Source organism: Xyrauchen texanus, chromosome 36 (genome assembly GCF_025860055.1).
Source record: "Xyrauchen texanus isolate HMW12.3.18 chromosome 36, RBS_HiC_50CHRs, whole genome shotgun sequence".
Lineage (NCBI taxonomy): Eukaryota > Metazoa > Chordata > Actinopteri > Cypriniformes > Catostomidae > Xyrauchen > Xyrauchen texanus.
The window spans coordinates 35,911,353-35,931,557 of record NC_068311.1 but is presented as its reverse complement, the minus strand read 5'-3'; the positions used below and the strand labels follow the sequence as shown (position 1 = coordinate 35,931,557).

At 36.6% G+C, this 20,205-nt stretch overlaps 1 protein-coding gene across 3 annotated transcripts in view; it reads right to left on the bottom strand.

Annotated features, from left to right (window-relative positions):
* Positions 1–4,560: 4,560 nt before the first annotated feature.
* The window catches only part of mre11a (MRE11 homolog A, double strand break repair nuclease), an 80,397-nt gene continuing 64,752 nt past the window's right edge, over positions 4,561–20,205 (bottom strand). For all 3 annotated transcript variants that reach the window (XM_052107109.1, XM_052107108.1, XM_052107110.1), the window contains 3 exons: positions 17,168–17,235; positions 5,158–5,233; positions 4,561–4,997 (listed from right to left, as the gene is read on the bottom strand). In XM_052107109.1, the coding sequence (XP_051963069.1) occupies positions 4,953–4,997; positions 5,158–5,233; positions 17,168–17,235 (189 nt within the window). In that variant the 3' untranslated portion in view covers positions 4,561–4,952. The remainder of the gene's footprint in view (positions 4,998–5,157; positions 5,234–17,167; positions 17,236–20,205) is intronic.

Sequence of the window (20,205 nt, the reverse complement as noted above, 5' to 3'; positions counted from 1 at the left end):
TAATGTGCTTTGATACAGCACTTTGAGAACATCCAACTTCTTTTGCAATTACCTTTTGAGGCTTTCCCTCCTTGTGGAGGGTGTCAATGATGGTTTTCTGCACAACTGTCAGGTCAGCAGTCTTCCCCATGATTGTGAATTCAACTGAACCAGACTGAGAGACCATTTAAAGGCTCAGGAACCCTTTGCAGGTGTTTAGCTGATTAGAGTGTGACACTTTGAGCCTACAATACTGAACCTTTTCACAATATTCTAATTTTCTGAGATTCTGAATTTGGGGTTTTCATAAGCTGTAAGCCATAATCATCAAAATTATATCAAATAAAGGCTTGAAATATCTTACTTTGCTTGTAATGAGTCTATATAATATATTAGTTTCACCTTTTAAGTTGAATTACTGAAATTAATGAACTTTTGCACGATATTCTAATTTTTCGAGTTTCACCTGTAATCAGCTTTGTATTCATGTAACTATACAAAAAAATGTAAATCAAAATTTGATTGTAGGAAATCCCAGTAACCATTTAGAAAAGGACAAAGTAAAGATATCTGTTACAACAAATTTCACCCCACACTTCCTGCAGCACTTACCATAGATGTGTCTGTCTTTTCGGGCACTTCTCACACACCTTACAGTCTAGCTGATCCCACAAAAGCTCAATGGGGTTAAGATCCAGAACACTCTTTTCCAATTATCTGTTGTTCAATGTCTGTTTTTCTTTGCCCACTCTAAACTTTTCTTTTAGTTTTTCTGTTTCAAAGGTGTCTTTTTCTTTGCAATTCTTCCCATAAGTCCTGCACCCCTGAGTCTACTCTTTACTGTTGTACATGAAACTGGTGTTGAGCGGGTAGAATTCAATGAAGCTGTCAGCGGAGGACATGTGAGGTGTCTATTTCTCAATCTAGAGTCTCTGATGTACTTATCCTCTTGTTTAGTTGTAGATCTGGACTTCCACATCTCATTCTGTCCTTTGTCTATAAAGACTGTAGTGTACACCTTTGTATGAAATCTTCAGTTTTTTTTGGAGCAGTTTCAAGCATTGTATAGCCTTCATTCCTCAAAACAATGATTGACTGATGAGTTTCTAGAGAAAGCAGTTTCTTTTTTGCCATTTTTTTTACCTAATATTGACCTTAAGACTTGCCAGTCTATTGCATACTGTGGCAAATACAATGTTAAGCTTAATTTAATGAACCAAATAGATTTCAACTGTGTTTGATATAATGGCAAGTGATTTTCTAGAACCAAATTAGCAATTTAGCATGATTTACATTTTCATTTAGCAGACACTTTTATCCAAAGCCTTGCTCAAGGACACAATGGTGGTGGTTGTTGGGCTCGAACCAGCATCCATCTGATTACCAGTTATGTGCTTAGACCACTACACCACCACCACTCCATGATTACTCAAGGATAATGTGTTGGAGTGATGGCTGCTGGAAATGGGGCATGTCTAGATTTGATCAAAAATGACTTTTTTCAAATAGTGATGGTGCTGTTTTTTACATCAGTAATATCCTGACTATACTTTGTGATCAATTGAATGCCACTTTGGTGAATTAAAGTATAAATTTCCTTCCGAAACATAAAAATCTTTACATTATTCTAAATGTTTGGCCGCCACAGTATATACATTTATTAGGCATCCTCTAAGTAAATTGACAAAAGGAATGTCTTCTTATAAACATCCACAAGATATTTTAAGTGGTTATATGACATTATAAAGTCAAGCTTGTAAAAGAGAAGTTGTATAAAATTAGTAGTTCACAATCAAGAAAGAAAAGATATGTTGATCACAGATGAAGCTTATTTGTTACTTCTTATACAAAACACGCCCAAGAATAAAAATTATTTATTTCAATTTTATCATCAAAATGATGTTTAAATAAATACAGTACATTCATTAAAAGTTTTATCCAATTAAATTATAACAATTAATTTTCAACATGATATGGTATTATTTGTATCAAATGAATTTCTTCTATACAGAACAATACATATTTATTATTATTAGTAGTATTACAGTGCATATTGCATAACTATACAGTAGTGATCTATTTTTGTGATACTTTCCCCCCTTTAAATCAAGCTTTTATTTTGGCTGAGCTTTTATTTTGAAGTGTTTCTGTGTTGTTTTGACAAAGGAGCTCTGACATTTTGACGGCAGCTTCCCAATCTGGAAAAGTCGGTCTCTACATGACGCAAAGTGATTATTAAACCGCAAAAAAGTTAGTACGAGTACTAGTACATGAGTGCGGTATCGGACCCGATACCCAAATTTTATTACATTAGATAAAACATTTTAAAAGTATGACACTGTACAGTCCAATTAAGAAATGAATCCAGACATATATCACTTTCTTCAAGTGTCTAAATATTTTGAAGACAATTCATCAAGGAAAGCTTGTTAAGTGTATTTTAATTAGGCCTATGTTCAAGGTAGTAGATTTGTCTTAAAACATTACTCATGTTTCTACTTGTGGCGTTATTGATATCTGCATCTTTAAGGGGTTTCCCTTTAAGAGTCATGCACCTTTAAGTATTAGGCTCTATTTTCTGAGGTAGCGGGTGAGGTGATGCCAATCTCAGCCATTATATAGTGGGGGGTAGAAGGTAAAGGTGCTTTTGACTTTCCGTCCATTCTGGTTGTCTTCTATGGTTTTTTCTCTCCTGTTGCTCTGAACTACGTTGTGTTTTGTTGTGCTGCTCTCACTAAGCTGACCTGCTGATCCGGTCTAATCCAGGCTATCTGTCCAAAACATGTGCCCTTCTTTTTGGCTTGTGGGTAGTTTGACATGCACCTGGTAGCTGCTGTAGTCACGGAAGCGGTACACAACGGCTCAAGCTGCTGTTTTGTCTTTATTTATTTGTGTTACGGTTTTACCTGATTCTTTTATTTTTTTATTTAGTGGTTCTTATCTTTACATTGACACCCTCAATTGCTGGGTTTATTTTTGTGACTCCATTCATTACCTGGATCATTTGTTTTATTCATATTGCTTGATTTTATTTCCTCCGTTGTTTACGGTTCAACGGTTTGATTTCTGTAGCTTTGTGGTACTGACTACATCTTTGTGATTTGCTTTTAATGAAGCTGTTTTTTGCTTTGATTTCCTGCTTTAATTGGGACTAGTGATTCTGTCGGTTCCTTGTGGTGATCTGCTGCCAACTGGAATCCTTTTTGCATGTAGTTTTAGATGCAATTTTAATTGTTTAGTTAGCTTTTTTTTCCATTTTGTTTTCCAAGCAGGAGCTGGACACCCCATTTGGGGAGGCTAGTCACCTAGTGGTGGGTTTCCCTCATTGCTTGCCGTTTCCACTTCACTGTATTTAGGTTGACTTGCCCTTTTGCTTGCTGTGCACAAGTGGGTATTGGTTCGAGAACACACCCTCGGATAGTTCAAGTTTATTCTTTATTGAAAACATGTCTTTGCCTTAATTTTGAGTACCACAAACCTTGCTAATAAGGGTTCATTGATATAATTCCCTGGGTGGTGTAGTCAGTTAATTTCTAGAAATTAACACTTGTGTTGTAAAAGCATGCCGCCACATACTGATCATGGTATAATATATTGGTGCGGTTGTACTTGTTTTGACAGGTGTGTCAACTGCACATTGATGCTGCTAATGTACTGTTCCACCACACCCATTATATTTGTCACCGTGGTAATACATGCGCAATTTGTCCTCTGCATGCGCTGTCAGGTGCGTTTCTGAATGTTCCAGTACCCTGGCATCAGCCCAAGTTACTGACAAGCGGCATCTCCTATCAGACATTACTGCATCGGTTAAGTGACAAGACTGACTGTCAACTGTGTGGGAGACCCGGTTTATAAGTAAAATCCTGAAATGTAATGTGTTACACCAAAACTGATGAGTCTGCTGCAGCTTCGTGTACGCACCCCGAACAAGTGGATGTGAAAATGAACATGGAGGAATAACAGACATTATTTTGAAGTGGTTGAGCGGAAAAAGTTTAAAGTATTTTAGAAAGTAATGCTATTACACTATGTAATCAGCGAAGTAATTTGATTACAATTTTATAGAAGTTATTTTGGGGTACATTTTCATAACACTGTCTAGACCCTAACTGTAAATACATGGTCAATTCAATCACATTTCTCCTCTATTCTGATGTTTGGTTTGAACATCTGAACCTCTTGACAATGCATACTTTGATGCCATGTGTATGAATGGTGCCTTTATAATCCTTCAAAATGTTATTTTCCAGATGAAAATCTCTTTTTTAATTTTTTAATTAAGGTGCATGTAGATATGTTTTGCCATTTGTTCTCTCATGTCGTGCAAGCAACTGAACGTGATGTGGCAGTTTAACCTTGTGTGACTGCATGCATATGAATCATCTTTAAGAAAAACAGTGGGTCTTTGTCTGAGGGGGTTTTCAAGATGCAAGAAACAGTCAAACAAGACAAATGAAAGAACATTGACTAATACTAGCATTGTAAAAGCAAACTCTTCCACTACAGCAACAAGACTCAGACCAGTAAACACCTTTCACAACTCGGCACAGCTCAAAAATTCAACGAATAGGCAACATACACATTTTTTGCTTGCTTTTTATAATGAAAACATTACAAGTAAACATGTAAGTACATTTGAAATGATCAGTTCTTTCGATGCATGTGTGATCGTAGGCAATGTTGAAATTTGTGAAATGTGCTCTGTAGCAACAACTGATTTTCTTACAAATGTAGATGGAAGGAGAACGGTTGATGCTTTTTAATAGCATGGAACAAATTTAAACTCACATGGATACATGTCCTTAAATTCCTGGAAAAATGATATGCACCAGTGACATTTAACTTGCATTAAACAAGGTTTTTTAAAACAACTAAATTAACCTTGAACATAAAACAGGTTAAGTCAGAACTCTTCACAGACTGTGGATAGACTGAGAAAAACTTGTACATTAATGAGAAGACATATGTCATCATCTTCGCTGCTGTCTTGAGCCCTTAAATGGATCAAACTCTTCCTGAGAGGAGAGGAGGGAAAAAAAAGATCAATTCATCAACAAATTAATTAAATGATTCCATGTGGGAAGCTGGAGTTGTTGATGTATAAAAGGAAATAATTAGTAAAGACCATATTTGAAATCAAAACTGTGTAGAATTGTGAATGCATGATAACCATACCTCATCGTCATCAAAGCACACTCCTTTAAACGACTGGCTCTGGGAGCCCCTCCTACTGGAGCTTATTGAAGATGTCCTATTTGTTAAACAGAGAGGAAGAGATGGGCTTCATGTTTGAAATGGAATACTAGCATACTGCTTCAAATAACAGTATGCTACATCACGGTCACAAACCTCACTACATATAATTCATTCATACAATTTTGAACAAAATAAAAAATACATTAAAAAATAATAATAATAAAACCTTAAATAATTCAAGAAAGAGATAAATAAAAAAATCAGATATCACTTTCGGAAATGAAAAGGTTCATGGAAGGTCAAATAGAGAGCCAAATAGGGCTGGGTATTGATACAGATTTCCCAGTTCGATTTCGTTCCAATTCACAAGCTCTTGAGTCAGTTCAGATTCATATGGGTATATTTCAGTTATAATGTTCATTTTGTGCATATATGTATGAAGGAAATTCTCTCTCAGCTAATGTTAATTATATATATATATGTATATATCCTCTTCCCAATCCTGTAAAATTAGCCTAAAACGCCTAATCAAGGCATACCAAAAGTAAATTTAAAGCTGTTCTTGAACCGTTTGGAGTACATGCATGGTTTTGGGCACATTTGAAAGGGGACACTCTGAAGTTTTTTCCCCAGCAGTCAGAATTACTGTAAGTGCTACTGATTCTGAGTAATAGAAGTTTGAACACAATGAAATAGAAGTTTTTTTTTTCCGCCTGAAATTTTTTTTGCATACAGATGCCTGCAGATGACTATAACTTGTAGCTATTAGCTTGAGAACACAATGGGATCACAGCATGAAGCCTTACCTAGTCCAAGTTCAAATTTTAGAACAATACCATAAAAAATGAATATTTTACACATGTTTTTCTAAGGGTACACCCAGGCGTTTTACAAAAGTGCCTTTTGGATACTCCAAAAGGACCCTTTGGTAACCTAGGACAAAAAGGCTCCTACTTTTGAACGCTTCAACGTACATTCATAATTTTGGGCTCTAATGAAAGATGACACTTAGAGCTATCATATTCCATATCCAGATCCACTATTAGTTTTGCTGACACAGAGTAACTGATGCATAAACACATTAGAGTGCCTTTTCCCTTCTTGAAACTAAATGTTGTGCATATAAAAGAGTCAAAACTAGTGCTATGGTGGACAATTTGTTTATATAAAAAATACACAACAAACTATTTACATGAATTTTTACACAAAGTATTTACAAACCATTATAAAATTGTACATGTTTCTAGCAACATGCCAGTCATTGTAGCAGTCACATTTGGGTACAAAGCACAAAGGCAGAACACAGGAAGAGTACTTCACTGGTGTCTTTGCATGACACTGCCTGCACTTCAGACGACCAGCGGTGCAAGATTTGGTGATGTGCAACGGCCTGTGATCTGCTCTTCGTGGAGCAGGAGATACGGGTCTGGCTGTGGAGTGAGACCCCAACTCTGCCAGCTCCTCAGCAAGGGTCTCTCTGAAAGCCTTCCTCTCTTGATGAGGTGCTGTCCTGCTGCTCCACTTTATGTGGCCGCTTGCTGAGTGGGGAGAATAAATAAATGTAATTTACAAAGCTAGACACAACTTTTCCATCTTTTCTGTATTATATATATATATATATATATATATATATATATATATATATATAGTTTTTCTTTTCGAGTGTGTAAATATGCATTATTGTATGTATATTTACTGTAAATACTGTATACTTTGCCAATGTACTATGGAACAAAGAGATGGGCCTACACCTCCCCCATCAATTCAGCATTGTAACAAATAGATGGGCCTACACCTCCCCCACCTCCCGCATTGTAACAAATAGACTCTCAAACACAACATATATTCTTATTTTCAACTTATATTTATTTATTTATATATATATATATATATATATATATATATATATATTTACAGTAAATATACAAAACATCTATATAGCATGTCAATAGATCTGAAACAAACAATGAACTAAAACCTCACACACGCACATACAAATACAAAAAACACGCACAAACGGTTCAAACACTCACTGAGGAAACACACGACAAAGGGTAATTACAAAATGTGTTCATTATTCAAACTAAAGCTTATTTATGCGGAATATACAGTAATATATGTTATAAAACACAAGAAAACACTTACTTGTCCAGAGCCATGTCTCATCTCTCCATATTTCCTCTGCCTCCAAATCATCCGTATTGTTTTCAGAAATTTCATCTCCAAACTCAGAATTTTGACAATGAATGCCTTCTTATATCACATCCTGGGGTGAAAATCCTGTTTTTAGCGTCCGTTTCACCATATTTAAATCGCCAAATGTGTAAACAGTTCCAAAACAGTTCTCCAATGGCTTTATCGCGTGAGGCGTAAAACTGTCGGTAAACTTCGAGGCTGCTTACACACACGCATAAGAGAACCGTGCTCTAATGGTTCAACTAAAGCCGCATATCACTGTTTTCAGAATTTCATTGGCTATACGATGCGTCAGTCATTTCCACTCTTCGATGTAATTGGTTTGATCAGTAAACAAAGGAATGTGGGTATGCCCTTACATTCGACACAGACTGTGGTTGGGTATTGAAGGCTTTGGATAGGACATGGAAGCTCCTATTGGGTCAAATGAGGTGTCAATCGAAAGGTCAGAGTGCGTGCTTCCATTTTGATACTGGATATAGGAAATGTTTACATCTGAACTGAAGTTATTACCGGTAATATGTGAAAGATTAGGCACAGCTGCCAGGTGCTTTGAAATGATGCAACAAGAGTCTGTGGATATTTATTGATGTAATAATGTGATTTGGACTAAACATTTTACTTGATTTGATCGTTTGGACATTTGACAATGAAACAACACCGTTTTTGTCGGGAAGTTATGCCTCAGTGGACTAATATGAGGCTTCATAGGTGAGTTGCCTAAATTTTGTTTTTGGTTGTTTATATGTTGGTGGTCTGACAAAGATATAGATTGTACCTGCTGTTGTGATTGTATCTTAAAAAGGTTTACATCGTTCGAATCACGAGTATCTCAGCTTTCCAAATATATGTATTATGTTTACTTTTTTTTTTGGGGAGTTTTATCTTTCAAAAACATAAACCTCTGAAACACACCGTGGGTCGAGTGCGGCACGTCGGACCGGGAAAGCGATATACACATGTATATTTTGGATTATGAAAATATAAATAAAATAAAAATACATTTTATCATTAGCTTTTCATCATGTCACATTTTAGATTTTCAAAATGTACAAATTCACGTATTTTATCAAATGTGATGTGTGTGTGTGTGTGTATATATATATGCACACTGATCAACCACAACATTAAAACCACCTGCCTAATATTGTGTAGGTCCCCCTTGTGCTGCCAAAACAGCACCAACCTGCATCTCAGATTAGCATTCTGAGATGATATTCTTCTCACCACAATTGTACAGAGTGGTTATCTGAGTTACCATAGACTGTCAGTTCAAACCAGTCTGGCCATTCTCTTCTGACCTCTCTCATCAACAAGGCGTTTCCATCTGCAGAACTGCCGCTCACTGGATGTTTGTTTTTTTGGCACCATTCTGCGTAAATTCTAGAGACTGTTGTGTGTGAAAATCAGAGATCGGCGATTACAGAAATACTCAAACCAGCCCATCTGGCACCAACAAACCAATAGGCAGTAACAACACCTGCAGAGGATCGGAATATCACACCTGTGGGACAGGTACAGGATGGCAACAACTACTGCCCGAGTTACACCAGGAATGCACAATCCCTCCATCAGTGCTCACAATGCCTGCAATAGGCTGGACTGAGGGCTTGTAGGCCTGTTGTAAGGCAGGTCCTTACCAGACATCACCGGCAACAACGTCGCCAATGGGCACAAACCCACTTTAGCTGGACCAGACAGGACTGGTAAAAAAGTGCTCTTCACTGACGAGTCCCCGTTTTGTCTCACCAGGGGTGATGGTCGGACCCCAGGGGTGATGGTCGGACCCCAGGGGTGATGCCCCCCCCCTTGTTCAGGGACACATTATTCAATTTCTGTTAGTCACATGTCTGTGAAACTTGTTCAGTTTATGTCTTTGATGTTAAGTTTGCTGAAAATAAAAGCAGTTGAAAGTAGAGGTTGACCGATATATTGGTTTTGCCGATTATTCAGCACCGAAAACGGTTTCTGGAAGTAACGGTTAACTGCAAAAATCCACACCGATAATTTCCCCCTGTTGTGTCTGGTGCTGGAGCGGCTGGGAAGGGCGTGCAGTCATTATACATAATGAGAGCGGCCAGTAGAGGTGAAATAAAAAGTACCCCTTATGCCTCGTGGTGGTTGTTTTGACACATTGAATGCAGCAGAACACTGCACGGAGCTGAACAATGAAGACCAACAACTAAAAGGTATGTATACAGTACATGTTGTCATATCATTATAAAGTAATTCATTTCTTGAATAGATGCTGCATTAATAGAGAACAGCAGTATGTTTGCCGACCAGGCTGAGAGGACGCTTGGAAATAGGTTAGAGCAATGTGTCAAAAAACAGGCAAGTCCTACACAAATGTTTAAATAAAATGTATTACCATCTATTTGCATTAGTTTATATCCGGTCACGTTTATGCTTTAGCCTGCCAAGTTGTATAATTAAAGGTAGTGAGAGATTTGAGAAAAATCTATTCATGCAGTCAAGAGAAACGTATAAACAAATCAGAAACGCATATGATTTTAATTCATTGTTTTATCCTCACAGTAAAACGTATTTTTGTCATTTTGATTTGATAATCATCAAGTGATCGGTGTGTGTGTGAGACGAGTTTCTCATGGACAATTTAAACGAGCGTAACAGCGCAAAATACAAACAAAAAACATCACTGAATCTTATAGAAGTGTTAAAAAAAGCACAAGACATTGCAATTCATTTATTTGTTTGCCCTAGTTTCACATTTAAGACCCCATCACCAGAAGTGAAGTGATCGTTGTAAATAAAGATAATAAAGAGCGTTTACCTCACGCTTTACACAAGGAGAGAAACCCTAAGGCATGTCAAAAGTGTGAAATATTAAATGCAGCATGTAAAATGCTGTGTAACTACTGTTCATTTTTAGTTGATGTTAATTTAATCATTTACTGAATACATTTTTAAACATTTTAAGTTATATCTCTTAACATTATTTAATGCATTTACCTTATTATAAAGTGTTAATTATAATTACATTTTCACACATTTGACCTGTAATATTTAGAGGGCAAAGGCTTCAAAGAAAGTACGAGTGTGGGAGTATTTTACTGAAGTGTCACCAGGAAAAGGACAGTGTAATATCTGTGACAAAATAATCAGCATGGGGGCATCAACGACTGCAGGCAAAAATACCACCAACACGTGGAGTCATCTCAAGCACAACCATCCAGCAGTTCAGTTTGGATGTATATCTTTTATTTACTTTACTATTTATTAATATAGTTCATATATGAATATTTATATATTTATTTAATGAATTAAAACAAATTACAAAACATTTTCTTGGTTCAGTCAGTACCGTACTGTTTATTTTTTTAATAAATTTACTTTAAATGTTGTTTTTTCATTCAGTATACATTTTTAAACCTATCGGCAGATTAATTAGCTTGTCTTCCCAACTAAGTATATCTATATATATAGATATATATATGTATATATATATATATATATATATATATATATATATATATATATATATCTATATATCTATATCTATATCTATATATATATATATATATATATATATATATATATATATATATATATAATAAAAAGTTACCCATTTATTGTTTACATGCACAATTTGTATCATTTTCAAGTGTTTTTACATTTGTAGAAAAAGAGTTTTAATACGAGTGCTTAAACAGTACTGTCTCTTTAAAGATTTATTCCAGGTTCATAAGTTCAATTCAATAAACAGCATTTGTGGCATAATGTTGATTACCACAAAAGTAATTTCGTCTCGTCCCTCATTTCTTTAAAAAACTAAAATTATGGTTACAATGAGGCACTTATAATGGAAGTGAATGGGGCCATTTTTGGTGTGTTTAAAGGCAAACATTTAAAGCTTGTAATATTATAAAAGCACTTACATTCATTCTTCTGTATTATTTGAGTGGTGAAGTTGTTTAAATGCTCCTATATTCAAGTAAAATGTATACAACTTCACACAGAAAAGGTTAAGTGACTTTTTTACACTAAAATCATGTTAACACATACACTCACCTAAAGGATTATTAGGAACACCTGTTCAATTTCTCATTAATGAAATTATCTAATCAACCAATCACATGGCAGTTGCTTCAATGCATTTAGGGGTGTGGTCCTGGTCAAGACAATCTCCTGAACTCCAAACTGAATGTCAGAATGGGAAAGAAAGGTGATTTAAGCAATTTTGAGCGTGGCATGGTTGATGGTGCCAGATGGGCTGATCTGAGTATTTCACAATCTGCTCAGTTACTGGGATTTTCACACACAACCATTTTTAGGGTTTACAAAGAATGGTGTGAAAAGGGAAAAACATCCAGTATGCGGCAGTCCTGTGGGCGAAAATGCCTTGTTGATGCTAGAGGTCAGAGGAGAATGGACCGACTGATTCAAGCTGATAGAAGAGCAACTTTGCCTGAAATAAACACTCGTTACAACCTAGGTATGCAGCAAAAGCATTTGTGAAGCCACAACACGCACAACCTTGAGGCGGATGGGCTACAACAGCAGAAGACCCCACCGGGTACCACTCATCTCCACTACAAATAGGAAAAAGAGGCTACAATTTGCAAGAGCTCACCAAAATTGGACAGTTAAAGACTGGAAAAATGTTGCCTGGTCTGATGAGTCTCGATTTCTGTTCAGACATTCAGATGGTAGAGTCAGAATTTGGCGTAAACAGAATGAGAACATGGATCCATCATGCCTTGTTACCACTGTGCAGGCTGGTGGTGGTGGTGTAATGGTGTGGGGGATGTTTTCTTGGCACACTTTAGGCCCCTTAGTGCCAATTGGGCATCGTTTAAATGCCACGGCCTACCTGAGCATTGTTTCTGACCATGTCCATCCCTTTATGTCCACCATGTACCCATCCTCTGACGGCTACTTCCAGCAGGATAATGCACCATGTCACAAAGCTCGAATCATTTCAAATTGGTTTCTTGAACATGACAATGAGTTAACTGTACTAAAATGGCCCCCACAGTCACCAGATCTCAACCCAATAGAGCATCTTTGGGATGTGGTGGAACGGGAGCTTCGTGCCCTGGATGTGCATCCCACAAATCTCCATCAACTGCAAGATGCTATCCTATCAATATGGGCCAACATTTCTAAAGAATGCTTTCAGCACCTTGTTGAATAAATGCCACGTAGAATTAAGGCAGTTCTGAAGGCGAAAGGGGGTCAAACACAGTATTAGTATGGTGTTCCTAATAATCCTTTAGGTGAGTGTATATTGTTTATGTCTTGTTGCTATACTCGTGAAACAGTCAATAATTTATCTCGGGAATAAACAATGTTTGTTTCAATGGATATGCGTCAAACCCTACTCAGATTCAAGGACTTCATAAGCACCTTTCATCTCATATCAAGATCACGTTCCAGCAAACATTACCATGTTTAAAAAAGGACTCCTAGATCATGAAACGAATATATTTAATATGCAGATAACATTTTCTTTAAGCTCAAAAGAAATATCTATGACGAAATTGAAGGGACTATTAACTGGACTAAATTAAGCCAAGCCTAATGCTTTGTCTAAGCCCTGTGTTATTTGAACAAATGAACTGCACAACCTTTAAGAAAAACAGAGTCTAGAGTCTGTAAAAACCCTGAACGTTGGACATTTTTACCCAAGAAGAAGAGTGTCCACAAGGGCTGCAAATAATGATTATTTTGATAATCTTCTAATCTAACGATTATTAGTATAATTAATTGACTATTCGGGTGATTATTGTAACGATTAATAAACAATTAACCAACAATTCAGCTTGTAGCTTGAGTTAAGGTTGTGTTAAACATGTCCTCACTAACAATAAAGAAATGAAGATGAAAACAACTTTTAAAAATACAAAGTAAAAACACATTTTAAAAAGTTACACAGACAGAATAGGATTATTTGCTTTTTTTATTTTACTCAATTCTGCTGAGCGTTCTGTCTTGTTTTCCAGTAAAATAAGACACATCTGTATTATCATACAGGTTTGCAGCAACATGAAGTTGAGTAAATGATCACAGAACTTTCATTTTTGGGTGAACTATCCCAGTTCAAGTCAATGCTAAAATTTAAATGAACTGAAAGTTAACAGTTGAAATCGTTATTACTGTATAATGTTTATTAAAAATAAATATATGAATATATTTAGGACTTTAGAAGAAAATACCAGTATAGGTAAGATGGAGATAAAATAGTTGTTCATCAGTATAATGAGGTTGTCTGTTTTAAACTTTTCTCTTCACCCTGCAGCGGAGTAGTCCTGGTTGCATTATACATGCGCATTTTTGCTATTTCTGCCTTTCTTGTTGAATCTGCTGTAGTAGAGCAAGCAGATTTAATGAGGCAAAACTAAATCTCTCCACTGTTGCACTGTGGAAAGTTGCATTGCACTGATTATAAATAGAAGCGAAAAAATTTTGTGTGACGTTCGCTTGCAGAGCACAGTATAAAGCCATTTAGCATAAAAAATAACAGGTTCATACTTAAGAACTTAAGTTTAGCAAATAAACGACAATGCACTTCCTTTGATCACAGCACACTCACACTAAGCTCGAAAGTCTCCAATGAGCTGCTGGATACTGCAAGAGAGAGAGATACAGAAAAAGCGAGACAGATGCAGTAGCACAGATTTAATGCACTGATTCTGGAATTACAATAGAAAGAAACAATATTGATTTGAACATCTGTGTCGTTTCGTTAACAAATTCCCAACTACTGTACATGTTAATGTAAATACACAAGTCCTAGAATTCCCCACATTATGTGGAACTGGTGAGAATGATTAAAATTGTGTGCAATACACACACACGTGCTTTGAGTATTAGAACAGAGCTGCGTGCACACAGAGTTCATGCAGCGAGCAGCACATGCAGACTGATTCATTCAATTGCAGCCCTTGCGTTTTGATAACCAAACTAGCTCATATAGCAATTACAATTTTATTTTGATTCATTGTTCAGCCCTATTTTCTGCCCTAATTCAAGCACTTTCAAGGACCTACTGTATGTCTATTTTCACAGACTTTTCAATCCTTGGATTTACGTGTCTGAAATTCAAGTACTTTCAATGAGAGTGGGAACCTTGTACTCAAAATAACAGGGACTAAAGTGCAAAGTGAGCTATAAGCTAACAAAATCTTTTAAACAAACATATTTACACTGTCACTGCCTGTAACACTGCATTCTTAACCAACAGAAAATATGTTTTTTAAGGGCCAAGATATGCTCTAACTGTCCCAATAGTCGAAAAACCTGGTCCAAAACCCAACGGTTTGTTGTCGGGCTTGGGCTGGGATAAACATCTCTATTGCACATGTAGAATAACCGATTAACAATTTCGGTATTTAAAAAGAGGCACGTCGAACGGTGTGTGTGATTAGAATGAAATATTTCTTTGTTGTTTTTGATCAACAGTTTCTGAATTTGGCATTTGATGGTAAATCACAAATTAGCTAATCTTGACTAATCTGGGCCACCTCTAAAATGGGACATTGACAGTGCGTGAACGGTTCAACTAAATGCACGGGAAACCCCGCTCATTCAAGGACACAAATTCATTTAGTACATGGACAGAGCGCAGCTAATGAAACAGTCTAAATGCTTGTGCACAGTTCAGTTGAACGATACATTTACAGAATACAATTAAGAATAATGAATGTTTCTTTTTTATATTCTAATCGTATTGTAAAAAAAATTAAATAATCTTAGTCACATAAACACTATGTTTGATCCGTGTAAAAGTTAAATTAGGCCTTAGAATGATAGCAAGTTATTGCAACATGGAGTGATAATTACAACAAATAAATAAATCTTTCCTTTTGTGCTGAGATTTCAAATCACCAGTGAAGACAAGATGAATCAGTGAAAGAGAATAATAAGGACAGGTATTTACTATTCAGTGAAAAAGTTGTGAATAATGTGGATGATAATATTTACATCTTGGGTAATCTATCCATTAAGACATTGTTTGATTGCTTTTCATTAAATTTATTGGTAACACGTTGAAATAAGGTTGTGTAACCATTAATAATGGTTCATAATCTTGGTTTTGTTCATCTGTACACATACTAATATAGTTTAATATTTAAAATTGGTAATTAAACACGATTAAGCACTAACATGAAATTAAAACGAACAATATGTAGAAATTATGTATTATTACATTATATAAGATGATCAAATGCATTAACAAATATTTATTATGTATTTAAACCTAATTTGGAATGTTACATGTTCATGCATTAACGTATACAACATTTGCGTAGTGTATTGTTAAATCATTATCCCCAAAATCTGCTGTGGTTTTACAAATTGTTGTGTGTTTATTGGGTGGCCTGGATGAGTGCGAGACTCCCGGCCTGAAATTATGTCCCAGTCCGGCCCTGCCGAAGTATCTCTGTGTTAAACTTCTATGCAACATTACTGCTCAATCACTGGTGAGTAAAATATGAAAATAAACCTGCCTGTGGCTATTCACAATTACTTTTAGTTGCATATTACTCGCATTGTAGAGGGTTGATCTATAGAGTTAAAGATCAATCTTGGGATTTAAGAATAAATATTGAAATCGTTCAAATGAAGATTGCGATGCATCGAAAAATACATTTTTTACCCAGCCCCAGTGCCAAATGTCAGACTTAGAATCTATTGAAATTGCATTTACACTGATCAGCCACAAAATTCAAACCACTGACAGGTGAATAACATGTATTATCTCGTTACAGTGGCACATGTCAGGGGTGGGATATATTAGGCAGCAAGTAAACAGAATTGTATCTGTTGGAAGCAGGATAAATTGGCAAGTGTAAGGATCTGAGCGACTTTGACTAGGGCCAAATTGTGACGGCTAGACAACTGGGTAAGAGCATCTCCAAAACAGCAGGTCTTGTGGGGTGTTCCCAGTATGCATTGGTTAATACCTACCAAAAGTGGTCCAAGGAAGGACAACCGGTGAACCGGTGACAGGGTCATGGGCGAGTCCAAGGCTTATTGATGAACGTAGGGAGCAAAGGCTAGCCCGTCTGGTCCGATCTCACAGAAGAGCTACTGCAGCACAAATTGCTGAAAAACGTAATGCTGGTCATGATAGAAAGGTGTCAGAACACATATTGTTTGGGAATGGTTTGAGGAACACGATGAAGCTTTCAAGGTGTTGACTTGGCCTCCAAATTCCCCAGATCTCAATCCGATTGAGCATCTATGGGATGTGCTGAACCAACAAGTCCAATCTATGGAGGCCCCATCTCGCAACTTAAAGGACTTGAAGGAACAGCTGCTAACGTCTTTGTGCCAGATACCACAGGACACCAGGAGGTCTTGTGGAGTCCATGCCTCGACGGGTCTGTTTTGGAGGCACGAATGGGACCTACACGATATTAGGCAGGTGGTTTTAATGTTGTGGCTGATCGTGTATAATAAATTGGTTCTTTACACCAAATGTTTTTCCTATTTATTTTCAATACTTTCATTTTAATACTGCACTGTTGTCCAGTATGTACCTGACAGTCAATAACAGGAATCAATTTTGAATGGTTCTCTGTCAAACAATAAGATTCTGTCTTTATTACTGCTATCATTCATTCTTACGCTTTTCCATAGAGCTTTCCGATGCTTGCTTTCCAAATTAATATAAAAAATACAACTCCAAATAGGCAATGAAATTACTAAAGCAAATAGACAAAGTAGAAATCTAAAGAGATACTGCAATGTATATTAGTATAAGATGAGCTTTCAATCTCTTTCTACATTTCAAATAAACACATGAATGTAAACAACCACTTACTTTTGTGTGGGCCTTGAAGCTTTAACAAATGATGCATTCTCATCGGAGTCACTGTCCTCTATAGTGATCTGACAGCACAGAGGGGGGAAAAATTAATGAATAGAGGACAAATGGAGATGAAATCTAATTACATGTCACAGAACAGTAAGACCATTTTACCATCCTGAATCCTGTGAAATACAGCCCTCCACTGCGTCTTTCTCCTCTTGTGTGTTTTATGCTACCTCTATAATGATAGTTCCTGTGGCACTGAATGCCTAATGGTATTTTCAGAAGAATTTCTTCAGAAGTAACAGTGCCCAGTCACTCCACACTCTTTCTTCTCAAATATTAAAGGGATAGTTATACCCCAAAATTATAATTCTTTCATCATTTACTCACCCTCATGCTCTCAAACTCTTTTGACTTTCTTTCTTCTGCAGAACACCTACAAAGATATTTTAAACGATGCATAAAGTGTTTTTGTCCATACAATGTACAATACAAAGTCAATGAGGTCCAAAGCTTTCCAGCTCCAAAAAGGAGTGAAAACAATATAAGGGTAATCCATACAGCAATATGATTACTTTGAGTGAGAAACAGACAAAAGTCCTTATTCAGTAGCAGTCTCCTTGGCACGTTCATACGAGTAGCTCGTTCACACTTTTATGGGTTTGATGCATGTGTAGAGTGCTGTACAACTGATCGCATTGCTTTAGATGACAGATTAAACCACTGAAATTACCTTTATGCTGCCTTTATGTCCTTAATGGAGCTTGAATGTTTTTGACCTCATTGACTTAAATTGTATGGACAAAAAAAAAAAAAAAACATATATCCTTCAAAATATATTTGTTTGTGTTCTGCAGAAGAATATTGTACAAATACATCTCAGTCTTTGAGAGATATGTCCCTTTAAATATAGAGATGATAAAGTGCAGACTATATATATAACTGTTGCCTTTAGTAGTAAAAAACTAAACAAAATTGTAATTGTCTTGACAGAGATCTGTACTCATATTACTGGGTGTCAAAACAATTCAATGCATTTAGACAACCAGTCCCTCATTGCCAATCAAACGTAATATTATTCAATATTTTCAACACTTGGAACTGGACATTTTTAAATCAAGATCCTTAATAAATAAAACACTGAATAAATGAAGAATAAAACTGTTAAAACAGCTTTACAGCCCAGCCTAGTTATTTCATTTTAAAGCATAATTACTAACTTTTCACACAGTATAGGCAAACAATGCATGTATATTTATGTGTTTTACAAGTCAATGAACAGTGCATTCAGAAAGTATTCAGACCACTTAAAAAAATTACACATCAATCTACACTCTATACCCCATAATGTCAAAGCAAAAAACATATTTTTGACAACTCTGCAAATGTATTAAAAAGAAAAACTGAAATATAACATGAAATTTAGCTCAGGTGAATCCCATTTCTCTGGATCATCTTTGAGATGATTCAACACTTTGATTGGAGTCCACCTGTGGAAAATTCAATTGATTGGACATGATTTGGAAAGGCGCACATCTGTCTATATAAGGTCTCACAGCTGAAAATGCATATCTGAGCAAAAAACCAAGCCTTGAGGTCAAAGGAACTGCCTGCAGAGCACTGGGTCAGGATTGGGTCAAGCACAGATCTCGGAAAGGCTCCAAAAAATGTCGGCTGCATTGAAGGTTCCCAAGAGCACAGTGACCTCCATAATTCTTAAATGGAAGTTTGGAACAACCAGGACTCTTCCTAGAGCTGGCCGCCTGGCCAAACTGAGCAGTTGGTGGAGAAGGGCCTTGGCAAGAGAGGTGACCAAGAACCCAATGGTTACTCTGGTTGAGCTCCAGAGATTATGTTTGGAGATGGGAGAAACTTGTAGAAGGACAACCATCACTGCAACACTCCAACGATTTGGGCTTTATGGCAGAGTGGCCAGACGGAAGCCTCTCCACAGTGCAAGTCACACAAATATCCACCATTGAGAAACAAGATTCTCCGGTCTGATGAAACGAGAATTGAACTGTTTGGCCTCAATTCCAAGTGAAATGTCTGGAGGAAACCAGTTACCGCTCATCACCTGCGCAATAACATCCCAACGGCGAAGCATGGTTGTAGTATCATCATGCTGTGGGGGTGTTTTTCAGTGGCAGGGACTGGTCAGGGTTGAAGGGAAGCTGAACGCAACAAAATACAGATATCCTTAATGAAAACCTGGTGCAGATCACTCAGGACCTCAGACTGGGCCAACGGTTCACCTTCCAACAACCCTATGTACAGAGCCAAGAAAATGCAAAAGTGGCTGATAGACAACTCAGAATGTCCTGGAGTGGCCCAGCCAGAGCCGGACTTGAACCTAATCGAACATCTCTGAAGAGACCTGAAAATGGCTGTTCACCGACAGTCCCTATCCAACCTGACAAGCTTTAGAGTATCTGCAGAGAAGAATGGCAGAAAATTGCCAAATCCAGGTGTGCAAAGGTTGCAAAGGTAAATTAATATATTTATTTATATTCATTTATAATTTAAAGCATTTTAGCATAAGGCTGAAACATAAAATGTGAGGTGCCTGAATACTTTCTGAATGCACTGTATATCAAAGAACAGTGATATGAAAAACAGAAAACACATTTGTGCAGTTGAAAAATTTGAAACTCAAGCCCATTTACACTTAATGCATCTTGATTAATCGGACTGCGATGCATTTAGGCATGCACACTCCAATTAATCAAGTCTCTCAGTATTACGGATGCACCATTGTATTGGCTGCTGATGTTTATCAGCAAATTATTGACCAAATTTAAACCACAATTTTATGGTTATAGGCATAAAAATGCTGATATGAAAAAATATGGTTAATAATTAATTGGTAACACACTTTTAAAAGCTCTCAATTTAAATGCACAACCCAGAAATAATAAAAGCCACAATATGTAGGAGGGTTGGCACACCAAAGAACATGTCATATTTAATTTTTATTCTTTCTTTTTCTCATGTTAATGTGGAAAAAACACCATAAACGGATGTGACCATTTAGAAAATGGCTCTTA